The sequence below is a fragment of the Phacochoerus africanus genome, chromosome 6 (genome assembly GCF_016906955.1).
Source record: "Phacochoerus africanus isolate WHEZ1 chromosome 6, ROS_Pafr_v1, whole genome shotgun sequence".
Lineage (NCBI taxonomy): Eukaryota > Metazoa > Chordata > Mammalia > Artiodactyla > Suidae > Phacochoerus > Phacochoerus africanus.
This window is the reverse complement of record NC_062549.1, coordinates 37,939,404-37,962,041: the sequence shown is the minus strand read 5'-3', so window position 1 is coordinate 37,962,041 and position 22,638 is coordinate 37,939,404. Positions and strand designations below refer to the sequence as shown.

The window sequence follows — 22,638 nt, the reverse complement described above, 5'->3', positions numbered from 1 at the left end:
ATATGGAGGTTCCCAGGCTAGGAGCTGAATTGGAGCTGCAGCCGCTGGCCTATGCCACAGTCACAGCAATGCCAGATCTGAGCTGCGTCTGAGGTCTATACCACAGCTCACAGCAACACCAGATCCTTAACCCACTGAGCAAGGCCAGGGACCGAACCAGCATCCTCATGGATACTAGTCAGGTTTGTTACCACTGAGTCAATACAGGAACTCCACCTTAGCTATTTCTGATCTAAAGTATGGTTAACAGACTCAAGGTATCACTTAAAATAATCAGGCAGGAAAATGCAGCAACAGATTGGGAGGAAGAAAGGCAGTATGAAAAGAAAGAAAAGTAAAGGTGCAAAAGGGATTGTATGAGCATTCATGTATACACAGTTAGGCAACAGGGAACAGTCAAAGGAAGTAAAGGCAGTAATGGGAAGAGAGAAGAAAAGGAAGATGAGGATAAGTTCAAAAGAGAAAAACCAGTAGGTATGCAATGCCAAAATAAAAATTATATAGCCATATGATTGTTTATAATTTGTAATATACATACATCCATATAACTGAATAAAAGTTGTTACCATGTATGGTATTATATTCTAAACAAGTGAATATATATGCACATCCCTATACACACACACATACACACACACAAACACACACACATAATTACACACACAGAAGGCTAAACAATTCTAACATTAGAATGCTAGTTATCACTAGACTGGAAATTCTAAGTGAACAGGAAACATATCTGCTCTGCTGACCACTACATCCTCAAAGTCTCACTGGGACATGATAAACGTGCACTAAATATTTGCAGAAAGAAATAAAGAAAGGGGGAACAGAAATAAAAGAATACAAGAAGGAAATTCCAGGGTACTTGTCTCCTAAAATCAAAATATCTATACTTGGACAACACTGAATTTTCTGATACAAAATAACCAATGTAGGACAGTAGATATATTCTCCAACTGGGCCAAAGGCTGATTTCTTTGTCACCAGAATATGCATTTCTTTCATTTTAACATAAATACTAAATCAAATATATTTTAATACTAATGATTAAATTTTGTATTACTGATAAAATGGGTTAGGCCCCATCATAAAAATGTACACAATTACATGGCAGGTAAGTTTCAAGAATGGTGCAGGGGGGTTAAGGATACAGTGTTGTCACTGCAGTAGCATAGGTCACTGCTGTGGCACAGGCTTGATCCCTGGCCCAGGGAACTTCCACATGCCATTGGTGCAGCCAAAAAAAAAAATCCAAAAAACTTAAAATGCTGATTTACAACTATCAAATATTTACACAAATTCTTCAGAACACATCTATTTCATGAAGCAAAGTAATATATATAATTAAATACAAATAAGCAATCCTCTACTTATAGGCTAGCAAGTCACTTACATATATAAACAGAAAGTGAAAACCATTCTGGCTCAAAAGACCTCCCAAAGGGCTGATTATAAAGGAAGAATTATAAAGGGATTTTCGGTATTAGAATTGCAGTACAAAAAGTGATGGGGGGGACAATGACAGGAAGGGCAATAAACAGAGGCAGTAAAAAGTCAAAGGACTAGGAGACTTCAGCCAGCAAAGAGAAAATGGCAGATCAAAACTAAAGAAAAGTCAACAAAAATGAGACCAGAAACTCAAAAACAACAAAAAACTAAAATAAAAAGTGGGCAAATGACTTGAAGAGACACTTCTCCAAAGAAGATACACAAATGGACAATAAGTACATGAAAAGATGCTCAACCTCACTAGCTTTTAGAGAAATTCAAATCAAAACCACGAGATAACACTTCATCCCACCAGGATGGCTATTATCAAAGGTAGAAAATAAGTGGTGGCATGAATGTGGAGAAATTGGAATCCTTGTGCATTACTGGTGGGAATGGAATGGCACAATGCTATGAAAAACAGTGTGAAGTTTCCACAAAAACTTAAACATAAAATTACCACATAATCCAGCAATCTCACTTCTGGGTATATATCCACAGAATTGAAAGCAGACTCTCAGAGATAAATGTAAACTCATGTTCATAGTAGCATTTGTCACAATACTCAAAAGGTGGAAGCAACCCAAGTGTTCGCATATGGATGAATGGTTAAACAACATATGTATACACACATACAATGGAGTATTGGTCAGCCTTTAAAAAAGAAGGAATTCTGATACATGCTACAACAATGGATAAAGCTTGAAAATATTATACTAAGTGAAAGAAGCCAGACACAAAAGGACAACTATTGTATGATTCCACTTACACAAGATGTTTAGAATAGTCAAATTCATAGAGACAGAATGTAGAAATGTGTGATGTTGGGGGAATGGGATAACGATGAGTTATTGTTTAATGTATAGAAAGTTTTAATTTAGGATAATAATTTCTCCAGCAGACATCAGAATGTGCCTAATGCCACTGAACTGGATACTTAAAAATGGTTAAAATGGTGAAAATTTATGTTATACACATACAATAAACCACAATTTTAAAAAGTGGGGAAAGCAAGAGTTCCTGTTGTGGTGCAGCAGAAAGGAACCCAACTAGTGTCCATGAGGCTGCGGGTTTGATCCCTGGCTTTGCTTAGTGGGTCAGGGATCTGGCATTGCTGTGAGCCATGGCGTAGGTTGCAGACACAGCTTGGATCTGACATTGCTGTGGCTGTTGTATAGGCCGGCAGCTATAGCTCCGATTCAACCTCTAGCCTGGGAGCTTCCATATATATTTTGAAAAAGAGAATAGATTATAGGGGATGTAATGCATTGAATAGTGGCGCCCAAAAGATATGACTACACCCTAATCCCCAGAACCTCTGAATGTGACCTCATTTGAAAAAAAAAAAATCTTTGTAGGAGAGCATCCTGGATCTTTGGAGTGGGCCCTAAATCTAACAACAAGTGTCCTAGTAAGAGAAAGACAGAGGAAATTTGAGAGATAGAAGAGGAAAAGACACAGACAACACACAGAGGAGAGGGCAATGTGAAGATGCAGGTAGAGACTGCAGTGCTGCAGCTTCAACCCAAAGAATGCCAAGGAATGCTGATGGCCAGCCACCAAAAGCTGGAAGAGGCAAAAAAGAGAGCCTCCTTCAGAGCCTCTGGAGAGAGCACAGCCCTGCCAACACCTTCATTTCAAACTGCTGACCTCCAGAATCATGAGAATAAATTTCTGTTGTTTTAAGCCATCAAATATGTGGTAATTTGTTATGCCAGCCCTAGGAAACTATCATGGGGGTAAAAAGATAAAATAAAAAGTTAAGGAAGTAGACATCATAAGCATAGAACATGTCACTCAAGCCAAAATTTAACTATGAAAAGCAAGAGTAAAGGGGAATCATGGGTTTTGTAACTAAGTCATAATCCCTGACCATATGATAACTGAGGGCAAAGTGCTGAAGCCCCCCCATCCAGGGCAGAGCAGGGTATGGCTGATACATGCTCCTGGCCAGTGTCTCCAGGATCTGGCACAGCACCCCAACACGGATGCTAAGAATGTCAGAGCACAGAGAAAGGCTGCACCCCATTATCTCAAGTTTTAAGGGAGGGGTCTTCATCCAAGACATTCCCATCAGGATATTTTACTTCCATGAATTAACACCCCCAGATCCCTTCATCTACTGCCAACCAAAATGAAAAAACTTGTTCTCTGCCTCCCATGTTAAGTGCTTATGAGGAATCTTCCAAGAGGCAGTGCCACCCACACACATTAAGAGGACCTAGGTGTCTCCCCTAGTCATACACAGGAGGAACTGGGAGATGGGAGACGAGTGAGTGTGCTGGGTGCGGTATTACTTAACTCATACATCTAACCAAGCCCAGGCTTCCAGAATTTCTCTACTCAATGTTATTAATTGAGCAAGAAGAGGGTAATGAATTCTTTTCCTTTTCTTTTTTTTTTTTTTTTTTTTTTGGTCTTTTTACCTTTTCTTGAGCCGCTCCCGAGGCATATGGAGGTTCCCAGGCTAGGGGTCTAATGGGAGCTGTAGCCGCCGGCCTACACCAGAGCCACAGCCACGTCCGCAACCTACACTGTAGCTCACGGCAAAGCCAGATCCTTAAGCCACTGAGCAAGGCCAGGGATCGAACCCACAACCTCATGGTTCCTAGTCAGATTCGTTAACCATTGTGCCATGACGGGAACTCCACGAATTCATTTTTTTTTTTTTTGTCTTTTTGCTATTTCTTTGGGCCGCTCCCACGGCATATGGAGGTTCCCAGGCTAGGGGTCAAATCAGAGCTGTAGCCACCGGCCTATGCCAGAGACACTGCAACGCGGGATCCGAACCACGTCTGCAACCTATACCACAGCTCACGGCAACGCTGGATCGTTAACCCACTGAGCAAGGGCAGGGACTGAACCCGCAACCTCATGGTTCCTAGTCGGATTCGTTAACCACTGCGCCACAACGGGAACTCCCAAATTCATTTTTTTTTTAATTAAAAAATGGTTAGCTCAGATTTTACTTTTTAAACATGGAAATAACTACTTTTGCATGTCTTTTTTTAAAAAAGAAATCATGTTGGATTAGGAGTATGCTTGATTATGAAAGAGTACTGTCATGTAGTTTATTTTTTGTGTGGCTTTTTAGGGCCACAACCATGGCATGTAGACGTTCCCAGGCTAGGGTACCAATCAGAGCTATAGCTGCCAACCTAGGCCACAGCCACAGCAACATGGATCAGAGCCTTGTGCGCGACCTACACGACAGCTCACGGGCGACACCAGATCCTTAACCCCATTAGGCAAGGCCAGAGATCAAACCCATGTGTTCATGGATGCTAGTTGGGATCACTAACCAATGAGCCATAGCAGGAAATCCTGTTTTACTTTTTATTGTTTTGTTTTTTTTTGTCTTTTTTAGGGCCACACCCGCAGTACATAGAGGTTCCCAGGCTAGGGGTCCAATCAAAGCTATAGCTGCTGGCCTACACCAGAGCCACAGCAACGCAGGATCTGAGCCATCTTCCACCTACACCACAGCTCAAGCAATGCCAGATCCTTAACCCACTGAATGAGACCAGGGATCAAGCCCACATCCTCATGGATGCTCATCAGGTTCATTAACTGCGGAGCCACAACAATAACTCCCTGTTTTACTTTTTAAATATGACTATAAAGAGATGGGGTTTTTTTCCTTCTAATGTCTGTTTGACCTTACATGTACTGGCGCATCTATTCTACTTATTAAAATGCTATGTTACTCAAAAAAGAGGTGGTGGGCTAGTTGGAAAAAAACAACAAGGTTAAAGGAAGGGTTTTTCAGGAAAGAAAGAATCATTTTCAAAAATATCATTCATCAAAGATTATCTTTCCACTTTGAAAACATCTACAGGGTTTCTTTCTCTTAAGTAAGTGGTGTGAGTGTACACACACACACACACACACACACACACACAGGCTTTTGGTCTAAGCTCCTAATTTACTCTTAAACACAGATTATCAAAAGTTGTGTATAAGCTAAATTTCCACAAAATTGTCATTTAAATGCCTTGAACTGTCTCAAGTCACATTTGACATAAATCTTCTTAAAATATGCTATATCTTTGTACATCTTATTTTTAAAAGGTAATATTCAATATTACATTGAATAGAAGTAAAATTCTTAATTTGAGTTTTACTTTCTTTCTTTCAGCTGATGTCAAGAAGTCATCAGTCACTTTGCCTGTGCCCTTAGTCTGACTCAAACAGTTCTTTCCTCACCATTTTCGCTACGGCTGAGCAATGGGTAACCCCAACGAGAGCTTGTAAAACAAAAGTAAACTGTGTCTATGGTCTTAAGGATGTCTAAGGAATAAAGTGCTTAGATTTGGTGGAGGGGTACAGTGATCGCTATTTAGCAAAATGACACTATTTACGCATTTCCTGACTTTCTGAAAGTTATACTTCCTACAGGGCTGAGAAAGAGGACTGATCTTTACAAAACTATGTGATTAACTGAATTCAAAATTAATTTTTTAATCTTTCATTTGACTAGCCAAAACTAATTGAGTAGCTTCATATTTAACTTTTTAAAATATACTGACTTTTCACAAAATTTGTCTCCCTTAACATCTTAAGCATATTTACTTCCATTTCCCCAATATTCATTAATTTTAATCTAACAGCTGGATGTCACACATTTTTATCCCTCTCCTGTTTACAAAGCTTTACATGTTTTAATGTGTACTTTACTGTTGCCCTTTACTAGACAGATAATTATTACTATACACTGCAGGGAAGATTTGCTTTGCATACAGTACAGGTGTCTCTTAAAAAAAGAGAGAGAGAGAGAGAGTCGCATCAAAATTAAATTTAGTTTATCTCTTGCCATCAAACAAATCCAGTGTTTTTGAGAACTCCTTTTATTAGGAAAATCCTCCTTGAATGTCTATATTTCAAATTCCTTAAAGTATCAATCTTTGATAAACTGACAAACAAAACCCTATAAAACAAATGAACCTGGCATTAACACCTTCATAAGACCATTCTCAATTATTTACCGGCCAAGATCCAATTTAGCTTACTTTCATTTTTCTAATCTAGTGCCCGCTTTAAGTTCTTCATATCCCTTAGGCTATGACACTCAAAAACATATCTCCTACAAAAAGTTTAATTGGTTAAAAAAAAGATTAATTTGTGAATATTTAGGCAAGAGCAGCTCTATTATCAATTATCCAAACTTGACGTATCACTTCTCCCCCTAATTCTTGCTGGCCTAACCAAGAATGGATCTCTAGCAGGCCTGGAAGCTGGGCATAATAAAACAATGGTATGTCTGAGAAAACGACTAGGAAACCAACTCACAGATAGCTTGTCTAAGAGTGAGCATAGCTGTTCTGGGGTTGTTCCTATAATACAGATTTAGAGAGCAGGCAGAGGGGAAAGGGTTATACCACTGTAATAATGGCAAAAGGGAAGTTGAGAAAGAATGAGTAGAATCCTCAGTCCAATCAGGCAACATCAACAGTGGCTGGGCACCCCCCCCTCCTCAGAACATGGAGGCTAGGGAAACTGGCCCACCACATCCTAGCTCTGTCTCTTACCCCAGATAGCCATCTCTGTGCATTAGATTGCACAATACGATTTACTTATATTAAAACAACTTACAGGAGTTTCCGTTGTGGCGCAGTGGTTAACGAATCCGACTAGGAACCATGAGGTGGCGGGTTCGATCCCTGGCCTTGCTCAGTGGGTTAAGGATCCGGCATTGCCGTGAGCTGTGGTGTAGGTTGCAGACGCGGCTCGGATCCCGCGTTGCTGTGGCTCTGGCACAGACCGGCAGCTACAGCTCCGATTAGACCCCTAGCCTGGGAACCTCCACGTGCCACAGGAGCAGCCCAAGAAATGGCAAAAAACAAAAACAAACAAGCAAACAAAAAACAAAAAAAACAATTTACATTCCTTTCCTCCACCTGTTACAGTGAGCTTTTCTAATAACTACAGAGTATTTATAACTTTTTTTTGTCTTTTGTCTTTTTTTGTTGTTGTTGTTGTTGCTATTTCTTGGGCCGCTCCCACGGCATATGGAGGTTCCCAGGCTACGGGTTGAATCAGAGCTGCAGCCACCGGCCTACGCCAGAGCCACAGCAACACAGGATCCGAGCCGCGTCTGCAACCTACACCACAGCTCACAGCAACGCCGGATCGTTAACCCGCTGAGCAAGGGCAGGGACCGAACCCGCAACCTCATGGTTCCTAGTCGGATTCGTTAACCACTGTGCCACGACGGGAACTCCGTATTTATAACTGTTTAAAACACTATGTGAATCACTGTATCAACTATACCTTAATTTAAAAAAATAATTTTAAGTATACTTTTACTATTTCATATGTGTTAATTCAAACTGTAAAGTGATTTTTCAAGATCCTGAAAGGCGCATATTATATTTTTTGCTGTCCCCTAGAGGGACTACCTCAGGATCAAACTTGGTATGTTGAACTATTTGATTGGAAAAAATAAGATGTATACTGGAAGAAGCAGAACAGTAATAATCTAAATCCTGGTTAAATCCCAGGTCTGGCACTTACTAGGCTGCCTTGGATAGTTTAGCTAAACTCACTAACTCAAACTCAAATACATCTAGTCTGAGGATCACCCTAAAAACATTCTAACCAAAAATACCAAAGATACCTAATAATCAGAGAAAAAAACCAAGAATTTGTGTTGCTGATTTTATGCTGACCTTGTTTTTTTTCAGGTTAGTATTTTCAAACAAACAATTCATATTATTTTTGTTTCACTTTAGCAAAAGGTATTTATCTGCACAAGGAAGATGATACATATTGTATGTAATTGTATTACTCAAAGAATTCTTTAAAGTGGCAAGTAGAATTTAAAATATTCCAATAGAGTACACTATCACCTACATTACTGAAATTCAATCCACAATAGCATTGTAATATCACATATAATTCCAATATATTCTTCTTCAAATATTCTAAAATACTGCATTCACTTTCCTGCCATCTGTTTACTTCATATGTCTGTCCAGTCACCATGAAACTATCTTCTCTTCTCCCCTCCTCCCCAACACACACTCTCGCTCTCTTTCTTGTGCTGTCTCTGGCTCTGGCTCTCTCTCTCGCTCTCTCTCGCTCTATCGCTCTCTCTCTCCATTCCTTAATCTTTCTTTTTGAGGTGACTACAGCCACTAGAGGGCAATAAGTTTACAAAGATAGATGTACTTATCTAAAAAGAATTGAGATTCACACACTAGGAAGTTTGAAAACATCCCATCACAAACCCTAAAGCACCGGCAATTAGACTCAAATATGCAAGCTACATACTTCAAACTCAAAAGTTTATCCTAGAAAAGGAGTTCAAAAGAGCACATAATAGTGCTCAAAAAAGGAATTCCATTTTCTTTCTAAGCACTAAAAAAAGACTAATTTGCTTACAGACACATAGCAGTATTAGAAATCAGGATTTTTTTAAAATATTAGCCAGACCAGAGAAGGAAAAAAAGGGGAAAACAAAAATACAAAATGGTAGAATTTGCAGGGTGCATAGAAAAGAACTGATTTCTTCCAATGCCTCCACAGCTACATTCAAAATAGGGTGAACTATAGTTCCCACTGTAGGTCAGCAGTAACAAACCTGACTAGTATCCATAAGGATTCAGGTTAGATCCCTGACCCCACTCAGTGGGTTAAGGATCCAGAGTTGTCATGAGCTGTGGTATAGGCTGAAGATGCAGCTCGGATCCTGCGTTGCTGTGGCTGTGGTGTAGGCCAGCAGCTGCAGCTCCCAGTCAGCCCCTAGCCTGGGAACTGCCATATGCAGCAGGTACAGCCCTTTAAAAAAAAGGGGGGGGGGAATTTAACAGGTGTATTTTAGGGAAAGAAAAACAGTGATTGTGAGAGGATTTACTTTTTTTCTCACAATTAAGGATGTGAAGGGAGAAAAGTTAACAGTTATTAATATTTTAACAGATAGTTTTACTATTTTTTGCACAGAACCCAAATTCAAATGAACTTTTTAGCTTTGCATTTACTTACACTGACAATGCAAAACTGTGACACTTTTACACTGACGTTTTTCCTCATTTTCTTACCCGCATTGGATGTATATCAGCATAAGGAGGTTTTCCTTCCGCCATTTCTACAGAAGTAATGCCAAGGGACCAGATGTCAGCCACACAGTTATAGCCTATTTCCTGAATTACCTCAGGAGCCATCCAAAATGGAGTTCCTATCACAGTATTGCGTTTTGCCATTGTATCCTAAAAAACATTACACAGACATAAATGCTATTACAAAAACACTAAGGAAATGTATTTACCAAAGTGTTCTTTAAACTAAATATGTGAAATACTCAAATACTACTAATTGTGTCTGAAATTGACTATCTGCCTGAAATTTCAGCTAGTTGTAACATGACATATTTTGGAATTCTGAATTGTGAAATAACCAAGAGATCACAAGGAAATTATCTCCACTACCTTCATTAAAGATGGTCATTAAAGATAGTATTGTAACAATAAAAGCTACAGAAAAGAGCAAATGCAGCTTTCCATTCTGAACACTTTAGCACTTTGATGACAATATATATTTTCATTGTGATTCAATGTCTCAAGTTGAAAATAAAAGTAACAAATAATATGCAAATTATGGCTCCTTCTCCCTGAAAACAATGAAGTAAAAAGCATTTCTTTCCAAAACCCCCAATAGATATTATCAAAGTTTATTTACAATCAAACCTGGACACATAAACCAAAAGTGTGTCCAAAATTATTACACTTACTGTTAACTGCCCAGCCACTCCAAAATCTGCCAATTTTGCATGTCCTTCTGTGTTAAGGAGAATATTTCCAGCTTTTATATCTCTGTGTATTTTTCTCATAAAGTGTAAATATTCTAGTCCTTTCAAAGTAGATTTAAGAATAGTTGCAATTTCCTCTTCTGTTAACTGGAAAAAAAAATTTTTTAAACTTGATTGAAATGTCATATCAGATAAACTGAATACTCTTAACAAGCACTTCTTCCTAATGATCATTAAACCTCTAGGAAAAGGCTAAAAAGGCAAAGAACTGAGAACCTCTTTTTCTGATTAAAGAAAATTTCATTTTCTCCTTTAAAATCATCGATGTCATTCCTAAAGTACATAACATATCTCAAGAATCAACAAGACCCTAAGAAATCATTACGTCCTACATCATCTAACACCGAGGCAGCAGTACTGCACCTCTCTGCCCTGGAAAAACTAAGTTCAGATACTCTTTCCTGTGATGCCTCCAATTACTGATGAAAACAGAAACCAACAGTGTTACATAAAGGAGAGGAAATGAAGAAGGGCGGATTGCCAAGAGTCTCCTACATGAATATTAACATTACATCAACACCACCCCTCCTCCTTCCAGGCAGGTTATTCCTAATCCACCCAGGTCCTGGATTTCTAACCCTCAAAAACAGAAATGTTAGAGAATGACTAGGAAAATGGAAACACAGACAAAGGCTATCAGGGGAAGGAAAAGGGAGGAGAGAGGAGATAAGAAAGCCAAGGAGGAGACGGGAGGGAAAGGAAACATCCTTAGCAGTTGTAGCAGTAGAGCCAGGGCTACATGTACCAGGCACTGCACTAAGTGTTTTGCGTGCATTATTTCATTTATCTTTATAACAACCCTAAGGTAAATACTATTATTAACATCATTTGACAAATGAGGAAGTTACTGAAAGAGTTTTAGTAACTTCCTTCTGGTCAAATACAAGTAAAGTGGAATCAAGACCTGAGTCCTCTCTGATCATAATCTATGTTTTTAACCACTGTCTTGTACTCTCTTGACAAATCTTATTCAAGTGCAACTTGTGACAGTATCTATTTTTATTGTCCCTATTTTTATCGAAAATGTCCTCTTAGTTTTTAAATACATCCAAGTAGTATCAATAACTGAGAATAATAAAACCTACTTCATACTATAAGCACAATCACTATAAACATAACCTAAAGAAATAATTTGAGGGAAGGGAGAGAATCTCCATTAATACAGAGATAGAGGACAACACTGCTCTATAAGGGGGGGGGGCAAAAAAAAATCAGAAAGAGTGCAAATACCCCACAGTAGGATAACAGGAAGATACAGTGGTAACAGAAAATATAAAATTATGAAGACTATGCAGAATGTGAAAGTAACTACCAGAAGAAGCTTGCTTCCACTGTTACCAACCCCCCACAGTGGTTCATGGCTTATAGAGAAATAACTTGAGGGACAATTGGATATTTACAGCAAAAAAAAAAAAAAAAAAAAAAAGAAGCTGGACCCCTGCCTCACACCATATACAAAAAATTACTCAAAATGGATTAACAACCTAAATATGAATTACAAGCATAAAATTCTTTGAAGCAAACATAAGGGTAAAACTTCATGACCTTGGGTTGAGTAATGTCATTAGATACAGCACCAATACAAGCAACCAGAGGAAGTGGGAAACAAACTGAACCTTATCAAAATTAAAAACTTTTGTGCATTAAAGGACATTATTAAGAAAGTCAAAGGACAACCCACAACATGGGGGAAAATATTTGCGAATCATAAATGTGATAAGAGTCTGGTATCCAAATTATATAAAGAACCCTTACAACTCAACCAAAAAAGAGAAAAACAATCTCATGGGCAGAGGAGTTGAACAGACATTTCTCTGAAGAAGATACACAAATGGCCACACATGAAACGACAGATGTTCAACATCACCGTCATTAGTCATCAGGCAATGCGAATCAAAGCCACAGTGAGGTACCACTTCACACTCACTAAGATGGCTATAATCAAAAAAGAAAGGAAGATAGAAGAAAAAAAAATTCTGGCAAACGTGAAAAAACTGGAACTCTCTGGTGGAAATGTAAAATGGTGCAGCTTCTGTGGGAAACAATGTTAAGTTTCTCAAAAAGGTTTTTTTTTAGTTAAACACAGACTTACCATATGATCCAAAAATTCCATTCCTAGGTATATACTCAAAAGAATGGAAAACTGGTACTCAAAGAAACATATGTACATGAATGTTCATAGCAATACTATTCACAGTGGCCAAAAGGTTGAAACCACCCAAATGTCTATAAACAGAGGAATGGATAAACACATCATGGTACATATATACAATGGAATATTATTTAGTCATGAAAAGGAATAAAGTACTGACATGGGCTGCAATGCAGACGGACTTTGAAAAAATTAGGCTAAGTAAAATAAGCCAGACACAGAGGGGCACATATTGTATGATTCCATTTATATGAAATATTCAGAATAGGTAAATCCACAGAGAAAGAAAGCAGACTTTGGTTGCCACAGGCTGACGTGGTGGGGGGGAGTGGGGAGCAACTGCTTAATGGATAGGTAGTGATGAAAATATTTTGTAACTAGATAGAGGGAGTAATCACACAACACTGTGAATACACTAATGCCAAAGAATTTTTCACTTTAAAAAGCTAAGTCTTATGAGGTTCCAGCTATGGCACAGTGGGTTAAGAATCTTAACTACAGCAGCCCAGGTTGCTGCAGAAGCACAGGTTCAATCCAGCATGATGAGTTAACAGATTTGGCCTTGCCACAGGGGCAGCACAGGTCACAGCTACGGCTCGGATTCAATCCCTGGCCTGGGAACTTCCATATGCTGTGGGTGTACCTATTTAAAAAAAAAGAAGGCCCGAGAGATATTTTTGCTGAGGTCTAAATGACAGGAGAGAGCCAACTGTGGGATGGCTACCTGGAAACTTGACACTCTACACAAATGAAACAAAAGAAAAATACCATTCATTCAAGAAAAAGCTTCCCACATTTGAGTTCAAAAAAGAAAGCTGAAGTTTAGTGAACCAAGAAGAGACTAGTTCAAGATGAGATGTGAGGAGATAGGCAAGGACTAGATTGTGTAAAGCTTTATAGATCATGGGTAAGGAGTCTGAATTATTCAAAAATTCTAATACTTCCAGGAACTGGGATTCTCTACTGCAGACCAGACAGTCTGACTATACTGTCCACAGAGAGCAAGCATGATGCTCCAAAGCTGCACTGTCCAATACAGCAGTTTCCCAGCACCTGAAACATGCCTAACCCAAGATGAGATGTGCTCTAAATGTAAACTGTACATTAAAGTTCAAAGCTTAGTACCTAAAAGAGAATGTAAGGTATCTCATTAATAACTTCCATGTTGCTTACACTTTAAAATATTTATATGGCAATTATTTTATTAAAAATATGTTAATGTTTTAACATAAGTTATTGATACTAATAAAATATTATTAGATAATATTAAGGCTATATATTAATATATTTAATACATTATTAAAACTAATTTCACTTTTTTTTAAATATGGGTGCTAGAAAGTTTAGAACTACACATATGGCTCATGTTATATTTCTACAGAACAGTACTGCATTAAGAAAAGGGTCCACAAGATTGGTTCACTGTGATGTATCCACAATGCTTGGAACCACACCTGGCATATAGTTAACACTCAATAAATAATGAATGAATGGGTAGAGACTTGTAGTTACAAAAGAGATGGCCACATGTGATATTCCCAGGCTTTTTAAATTAGTGCTTTGCACCAAGGTGGGGGAGTAGAGTTAGGAGTGTTGTTGAAATCCACCACGCTACACCACTGCGGAACATGTGCAAGACAGTGGTGCTGTCCTGTGTGCCTGTGTTTCTCCCCTCTCCCTAGTCCCCATTCCTGGTATAAAGATGAAAGGTCCTAGGGTATTATAAAAGCAGTGCCAGTCCACAAAATTGTGTCATGTTTAGTTCTTTCTTTTTTTTTTTTTTTTGTCTTTTTCTGCTATTTCCTGGGCCGCTCCCGCGGCATATGGAGGTTCCCAGGCTAGGGGTCAAATCGGAGCTGTAGCCACTGGCTTACACCAGAGCCACAGCAACTCAGGATCCAAGCCACGTCTGCAACCTACACCACAGCTCACGGCAACGCCGGATCGTTAACCCACTAAGCAAGGGCAGGGACTGAACCCGCCACCTCATGGTTCCTAGTCGGATTCGTTAACCACTGCGCCATGACGGGAACTCCCATGTTTAGTTCTTTCAATGCTGACCTTGTCAGTTATCTAGACTTCAATTTTTAGTCTCATAGTGGTCCCTTATTTCCAACTAGAAGGTCACTAATCCTTCATAAACACCTTGATCTGTTACCTCTCCTCCTGTATACCCTATATTTCAGAGCTATACTAGAGAAAGTTCAGAAGTAAACAGACCTACTATACTTTCAGCTCTCAGGATCTATCTGACTTCGGTGCTGCAAAGCATATGCCATTGGAGAAATCCACAGGGAGCCTAAAGGAAGACTTGCCAGAGACACTGCACTCATTCATGAACTGCCTGGCTTTGCTAAAAGATTTCAAAGGGTCATTACAATTCTTTGATTCCATAATGTATACACAAAAGATCTTCATAGTCTTTTCTTAACAAAAGACTATAATAAATAATAAATTCACACTAATTTGAACAACCACGTCTATTCTTTCAGTCAGTACCAGCTTCACTGGCTCTCTTGTATAGTTTCTGTTAAAGGTGCTGGGTAAGAAACTGACAGGACCAGTTTTTCTGAAACTTACAAGAATACCTGAGACCACAACTGTATTTGGTCCTCAATTAGTAAAGGTGGAGATGGCAGATCTGAATCAAACACGTAAAGTTTCTAGAGCCCCTCTTTCATTATGCTTTTCTCTGTTTGGTAATAAACCCCTTCCCTTACTTCTAGGAATCAATCCAAAAAATGACCTAATATCCAATCATTCACACCAGTACATGGATACATCCTCATTTAAAGCTATTTTTGTATGGTATTATTTCAACAAGCCATTTAAATATTAAGGCTCAAATGTGGTCTCCGCACTTTAAGGCTTTTATCTTCCATGACAAAAATGAAAGGTTTCTCGCCCCAATAAAACCATTTTAAACAACAACAGAAAGTTAAGAAACAGTTTTTGCAACACAGAGATATAATGTTGACCTAAATGTTTATATTTCTTTTACCTGAGTTTCATACAATTCAATAAACAGACTTAATTGTCCTTTTCTACAGATAAGAAAACAAATTCAGAGAAATTAGTGGTCTGTCAAACACAACTATTAAGTGGCAAACACGTGTCTTGTGATTTTACAGTCTATTGACTCTCACACCATTGCCAGATGGTCACAAACATGAATGTTTGAATTACTATCGATATAAGAAAACAGGGAGTTACAAGGCTTCTTCCAAAGGTGATATCAAAATACAAATTCAACAAATGGTAAAGGCAATGTTTAATCGGAACAGTCACTAGCCATAAAGCCAACCAATCAGAACAGCTAAGGATAGTTAACAACAGTAAGAACAGATACCAGCCATAAACAAACAGTAAAACTGAACAGCAGCCTTGCATATCAGGCAGAGTGCACGCCTCATCTCAGCATTCCAGTTTAAATTATTTTAAGTGGTATGCCAACCAAACAAACTAGTTAGTATACCTGTAAATGAACTCACCTGGCCCAAAAAATAACCTTAACTGAGGACATCAAAGATAACTTTATGAGTATTTTATTGAAAACAGATACTTAATCCCATCAAAATGAACACATAGGTCAATTACTTAAACTTTTAAAATATTTAAATAAACGTAAGTAAGTATCAAGTCATGAGACAAAAAGTTTCTAATCAAAAAGGCAAAGAATTACAAAAATTTATTACCTTGGTCTACATAAAAATTAAAAGCTTAGAAAATTTAGAAAAACGTTCCCAGCAAATACAATGAGATACTTAGGATATAGATTTAAAACAGAAAGAGTTCATGTGAATCCTTCAGAAAAACAAAAAACCTCAATAAATCTATAGGCAAGGAAATGAACATATGATTCATAAAAATTAAAATAGGACTAGTTATATATGTGAAAATATTAAACTGCACTAATTATTAAAGAAAAGCAAATTTAAAAAATGAAGTTATTGACTATGAACTTGTGCCATATGGGTCACAATGTTGCTGAGGAAATCAGTACATGTGGAGCTTGTACAAGAGTATAAGCCATGTGTAAAAGCATACTTTCCAAAAAGCCTTAGAAGACATTCATTCACTGAAAAAAGTGATTGAGCACTACGTCGTACTTAAAAAGTCTCCAACCTAACCTCACAGAGTTCCAATCTTGAATAAAAGTCAGACTTACAAACTATAAAAAGCACTTTCATGGTGAAATGGAACCACAAGGGAGAACAATTAATTAGAGAAGGAAAGAAGAACTGGCATCAAAATGGGACTTTGAATAAGAAAAGTAGTTTACTGTCCAGAGAAAGGAAAGACCACAAACAATTAACTGAAGAACAGAAGTATAATAGTTATGAAGTGGCATTCAGTTATCAAGTGAGGCCCATTTTCTTTCCTTCCATTAAGATGAGAAAAATGATAAAAGGTACAGGCCAATTTACAGCCTTGTGCCAAAAGGCAGGTAAGTCTTAGCAAATTTGGAGAATAAATGCTTACCTAGTCTCTTTTAAATATTAATGGATCAAATGAACTTTGGAAACAAACAATATCTATAACCACATTTAAATCACTCTGCACATATTCTTTTGCGTCACTAACAGAGCATAAGAAGGGAAGGAGAGTCATCTTCTAGATGTAGGTCTTGATCTAGATGTTTACCTCATGTCCTTTAGACATCTACTGACTATATTTGGGGGAAAATGGAAGGGAGTTAGTTGACAGCCATTTTCCTAAATAGAGTTTTGTTTTCAAATAACCTTTAAATGCTTTTAACAAATTTCATTTACATACAAACACAATCACCACGGGTAGATTTCTATTTGGCAAAAGAGAGAACCCCTTCTTCCCATTACGATAAAAATTTTAAGTAGTATCTTTTTCATATCAATAATAATTCAGACAGATTTCAAAATTATGAGGTTTATAAAGAAAATACACAGGGAGAAAAGAAAAAACATGAGAGAGAATCTGCTTTATATAGGAAGAGGTAGCACAAGACTCAAGTTCTAAGATGGAAAACTCTTAGATCCATTCTCAAATCACAGTTAACACTTCTTTTAGTAATATCTGTCAAGAATCCTCTCCAATGAAAAATTTTATCAACAGAGTACTTCATTTATGGTTTTAATTAGGTTATCATCAATACATTACAGATTTAATTTTAGTCCCATCACTACACAAATGGGGCAATGTAATTTTAAAATCACTTGAATCACATTTTACAGTCAAGTTTAAAAAAAGGAAGAGACAACAACAACAACAACAACAAAAAAGACAAAAAGACAAAAAAAAAAGGAAGAGGAGGGCAGGAGAGAGACAATAAACCACGAATGAAATACTCAGTAATCAGAGATGGAAATAAGACTTTATAGCTCAGCAAATACATTAAAAGACGGAAGTCTACATCTGGTTTCAATAATGGTATGAATTCATTGGCAAATTTAAAAAGAATCCCATTGTACAAAACAAAAAGGTGGTTTTGATAGGCTTTAGTCCTCTGGTTACTTTCGTTTCTAAAGTCATATGATTAGTATAATAATATGATACATTTAATATGTCACTATGTATATGGTTTTGATAAAAATGCACCCACCAAAGTGTCTGAAGGGCACAGGCACAAGCTGTTTTAAAATACATATACTGCCTTAATGCTTTTACTTTAGTAAAAACAAATTCAAGTGAGGTTTTGTAAGTTCATACAAAAATCATAATTTTAACTTTCTAAAAATCAATCTTGAACAATCTTAGCTAAATCTACCTTTTCGACATAATTATTTATGCATATAAAATAATGTATTAATTCTGTATTTAGTACTTATTCTCTACTAAGGAAACAAACCAAAAAATGAAACATAGTTCCCCCTTTTCAAGTGCCATAGACATATATAACTACAGACACTTTACCATCAAATTTTAAGTCTCAACTTTCACAGTGGTTTTTCATAAAGTTTTTAAAACCATCTGAGCAAAACTCACCAATGCAATCTTTACACAGTCTTTTAAGGCCTGGATCAGATCTCACCTCTTTCAAGAAATTTCCCTTTATTCCTCATCTCAGGATTTACCTGCCCAGTAATGATAATGATAACATCAACAACAGCGCACCCTTATACTGAGTTTTTACTGTACCAGCCATATTACAGGTATCATTTCATTTTACATCCAAACACCACAAAGAGTAGACATCAACAAAAATTTATCTGAGAGGCTGTTACACTACCTTGGGAGGGGAAAGAAACAAGAGCAAATAATTACAATATTAAGCAATGCCTGTTATAACAAGATTAGGTATAGGAACACTCCAGGACAGCAGTTTCTAAGCTGACAGTGGATGAGAACCAGTAGTCTTAAAATCCAAGATATATACTTTAACCTTCCAGGCCCTGAATGATACAGTTCTTGCTAGCCTTGACAATCTTACCACACCACTCTCCCTACCCAAAGACTCCACAGAGGAGGTGACTTCTGAGCTGACTCCTGAAGAATGAACAAAGTTTCTCCGGAGACCAAAAAGGGAATGAAATACTAAATAGGTATAAAGGCGATGGGCACAAACATATATGAAGTCAAGTACAAGTGAATGGTTCTTTGTGTTTGAATGTAAGGTATATGGGAAAATAGTGCTAGATATGAAGGTAGGTTAGGGCCAAACTCTGCTTTATGTGTCTACCCATTTTCAAACAGAAAGATGATTTGATCATACCTGAACTTTTAAGAAGGAAACTCTAGCAGCAGACTTAGTCAAAGATGAAAGCTTAGTACCACCCACTGGGACACATCAGCCTTACTGTATGTGAGTTTGCAAAGGACTTTTGATCTTGTTTTTTTCTCCTTCTCATTTTTTTAGGGGTAGTTCCTGCTGTGGCTCAGCAGTAAAGAACCCGACTAATATCCATGAGGACTCGAGTTCGATCCCAGGCCTTGCTCAGTGGGTTAAGGATCCAGCACTGCCATGAGCTATGGTTAGGTTGCAGATGCGGCTCAGATCCCACACTGCTGTGGCTGTGGCACAGGCTGGCAGCTGCAGCTCCAATTTGACACCTAGCTTGGGAACTTCCACATGAAACAGAAAAGAAAAAAAAAAAGACTAGAAGTAGGAAAGCTAGTGTAAAGAAAATAATAAAGTCATTTATAGCAGTAGTAATAGCAGCGGCAGCAGCAGCAATTGGAGTAATAGCTAATAGGTATATAAACTTGCTTAAAATCCCAATGGATTTTTTTAGTCAAAATTTCTAATTCTGGAGTTCCTGTCATTGTGCAGTGGAAACGAATCTGACTAGGAACCATGAGATTGCGAGTTCGATCCCTGGCCTCGCTCAGTGGGTTAAGGATCCAGTGTTGCCATGAGCTGTGGTATAGGTCCCAGACGTGGCTCGGATTCTACGTTGCTATGACTGTGGTGTAGGTTGGCAGCTGTAGCCCCCAGCCTGGGAACCTCTATATACTGTGGTGCGGCCCTAAAAAGCAAAAAAAAATTCTAATTTTAAGATGGAGAGATGTCAAAGCATGCAGTTAGGCAAGAAGGCACTGAAAGCAAAATCCAAAATTCTTTCATAATTCAAACCGAAATTGCTTAATCATTAAAAAATAACATAGGGCTTAGGTAGCACCCTCTCAACCAAATTAAAAAAAAAAAAAAAAAAGGAAGCGAATTATCATTAAAAAGGAACATGCCCTCTAACTCAGTAATTCCATCTCTCAGAATGTATCCAATGCCCACAGCAAGACAGGTATGCCAATACACACCAATAAAACTTTACTGCAGCCTTGAATACACAAAAATTGGTAAGCTGGAATTCATTTTGCCCAAAGTACTAAAAAAATACATTCCATTACATACACACAGACCTATAGGTCCTGGTACGGAGAAATCTCTGAGAAACATCAGAAGTTAAAAAAAAGAGAGAGAGAGAAAGAGAGAGAGAAGGCAGGAGTTCATGCCATGGCACAACAGGATCAAGAGAATCTCTGGAGCACTTGGACGCAGGTTCAGTCACCAGCCTGGCACAGGCTAGACAACTGTGGCTCGGATCTGATCCCTAGCCCACAGTGCCACCCCCATCCCAAAAAAAAGACAAGGTATGGAACACCACCTATGCAGTATGAATCCCTTGTGTAAAACAAGATATACATATACACATACTGAAAGAACCCACAAGAAGCTGTTAACTGACATCTCTTCGAGGAAGTAAAACTGAGGGGTGACTGAGGAGACACTAAGTTCCTCTTCTGCACTATCTGGAATTTTTACAATGTGCTCATATTACTTTTTTCCCCTTAATTTATATAATTAAAATGGGAGATGTTTCTACATTCTGGCTATAAAGAATCATGCAATACAATTTTTAAAGCTCTCCATCTAAAATAGTTAAAATTAGAGATTTGCTACCTCAGGAGCTAAATTTCCATTTTCTGGAATTTTTTTTTTTTTTTGGTCTTTTGTCTTTTGTGTTTTTAGGGCCGCACCCGTGGCATGTAGAGGTTCTCAGGCTAGGGGGTCTAATCAGAGCTGTTGCTGCTGGCCTACACCACAGCCACAGCAACACCAGATCCAAGCCGCATCTGTGAGCTACACCACAGCTCACGGCAACGCCAGATCCTTAACCCACTGAGTGAGCCCAGGGATTGAGCCTGCAACCTCACGGTTCCTAGTCAGATTCGTTTCTGCTGAGCTGTGATGGGAACTCCCATTTTCTGGAAAATTAAGTTACATACATTTCTTGATTTCAATATTTTACTGGATAAGACACAATGATCTTTTAATACATTTTTCTAATACTAAAGAATATCCACTATTTCAACAAATACCATAAAATTCTTACATCGTAGTAATTAAAAACTAAATAACCAAACATCACTTTTTAAAGTTTTTGCCTTGACAGTGGTCAATTCAATTTACATGTGCACAGAACTTTACAGGTTACAAAATGTTCTGACATTCATCATCTTTGTTCCTCACAAGAAAACACTGAGGTAGGTAAAGCCAGTAATATGATACTAGGTCCATTTTAGGATTAGGCATCTGAAGTTTAAAGGAGTTACACAATGTACCCAGGGTCACAGAGCTAATAAGTAACAACTCAGGACCTGATGTTTGGTCTTCTGATTCCACATGCAGGAGTCCTTCCACTAAATGACATCACTCCACATAACCACTGTCAGTGTGCTAAGGGTCAGGCTGATGACAGGGTGGGAGGGCTTGTGATAGATCTGACTATGCCAGGCAGTCTGCCAGGAGAGGAATGTGTGATGTAAAAATAAAGTACATGACGGTGGGCCTGACTTATGAAAGGGAAATAGAACTGGGAGAAACGCCAGTAAGAATGGCAACTAAGGTGAAGACTGGGCAGCTTACCAATAAGGGAAGGCAAGGAAATACCTTTGTAAGCTTAATTTACTTAGTTAAGGTAGAAGAGAAAGTCTACTGGAGCCACTATATTGTAATGTGGAACGATCATAAGGAAAAGTGCTTATAATCCAATCAAAAGATTTAGAAAAGATGTAATGGAGCGTGATGTGCATGATGCATTTAATCAGAGATTAAGATGTGGCACATGATTGCTATGAAAAATTCTAAGGGTCTAATCCTACAGTGCACGGTCATGTTAACGCTACGGCTTGGAACTTGAAGAGGCATGTGTGAAATACACTTAGAGCTCAACCTCACTCTATATGAGACACCAAATAAGAAGCAAGAATTACTTCCTACACAAAAGGACTCACTCTCCTAAGATTCCATTACTGTACTGAACAGCAGTACCTGCTCAGTGAGAAAATCCTTGTAGGAGAAGGGGCCACGGACACCAGAACTAAAGCCAGGGCTAGGCCACCATAGTCTAAATGGAACCATGTATCTTTAAGCCTGAAATAGACTTTCCAGAATTCTTACAGCAAACATTTATTGCTGACACAGCAGAAGTGGGCTCTTTGAGATACATCAACCTGGCTGTCCCTTACCCTACCTGTGACAAGGGGAGAGAGGGTTTAAGAACCCACACTTTTAACTCCCAAAATTACCGGATAACCTCTTCTAACACTTAACATTCATTTTTGGGAATTATTTTAGAGATATGTGTGCATCTGCACGTGTGCGCGTGTGTGCACACACGTGCATGTGTGTGTATGCGCTTTATTCTTGATATATTTTGTTCTGATTTTAGGTTTGGTAAAAAATACATGGAAATATCTGTTATTTTTTGCCATT

General features: G+C 38.2%; 1 protein-coding gene across 2 annotated transcripts in view; it reads right to left on the bottom strand.

Moving 5' to 3' along the window:
• STK3 (serine/threonine kinase 3) overlaps nt 1-22,638 on the bottom strand; it is a 291,654-nt gene that overhangs the window by 189,309 nt on the left and 79,707 nt on the right. Inside the window, exons 5-6 of one of the 2 annotated variants that reach the window (XM_047783543.1) lie at nt 10,220-10,384; nt 9,531-9,698 (exon numbers count right to left, since the gene is read on the bottom strand). The exons of the other annotated variant lie outside the window; for it this stretch is intronic. Of the exons in view, the coding sequence (XP_047639499.1) occupies nt 9,531-9,698; nt 10,220-10,384 (333 nt within the window). The remainder of the gene's footprint in view (nt 1-9,530; nt 9,699-10,219; nt 10,385-22,638) is intronic. 2 annotated transcript variants of the gene reach the window in all.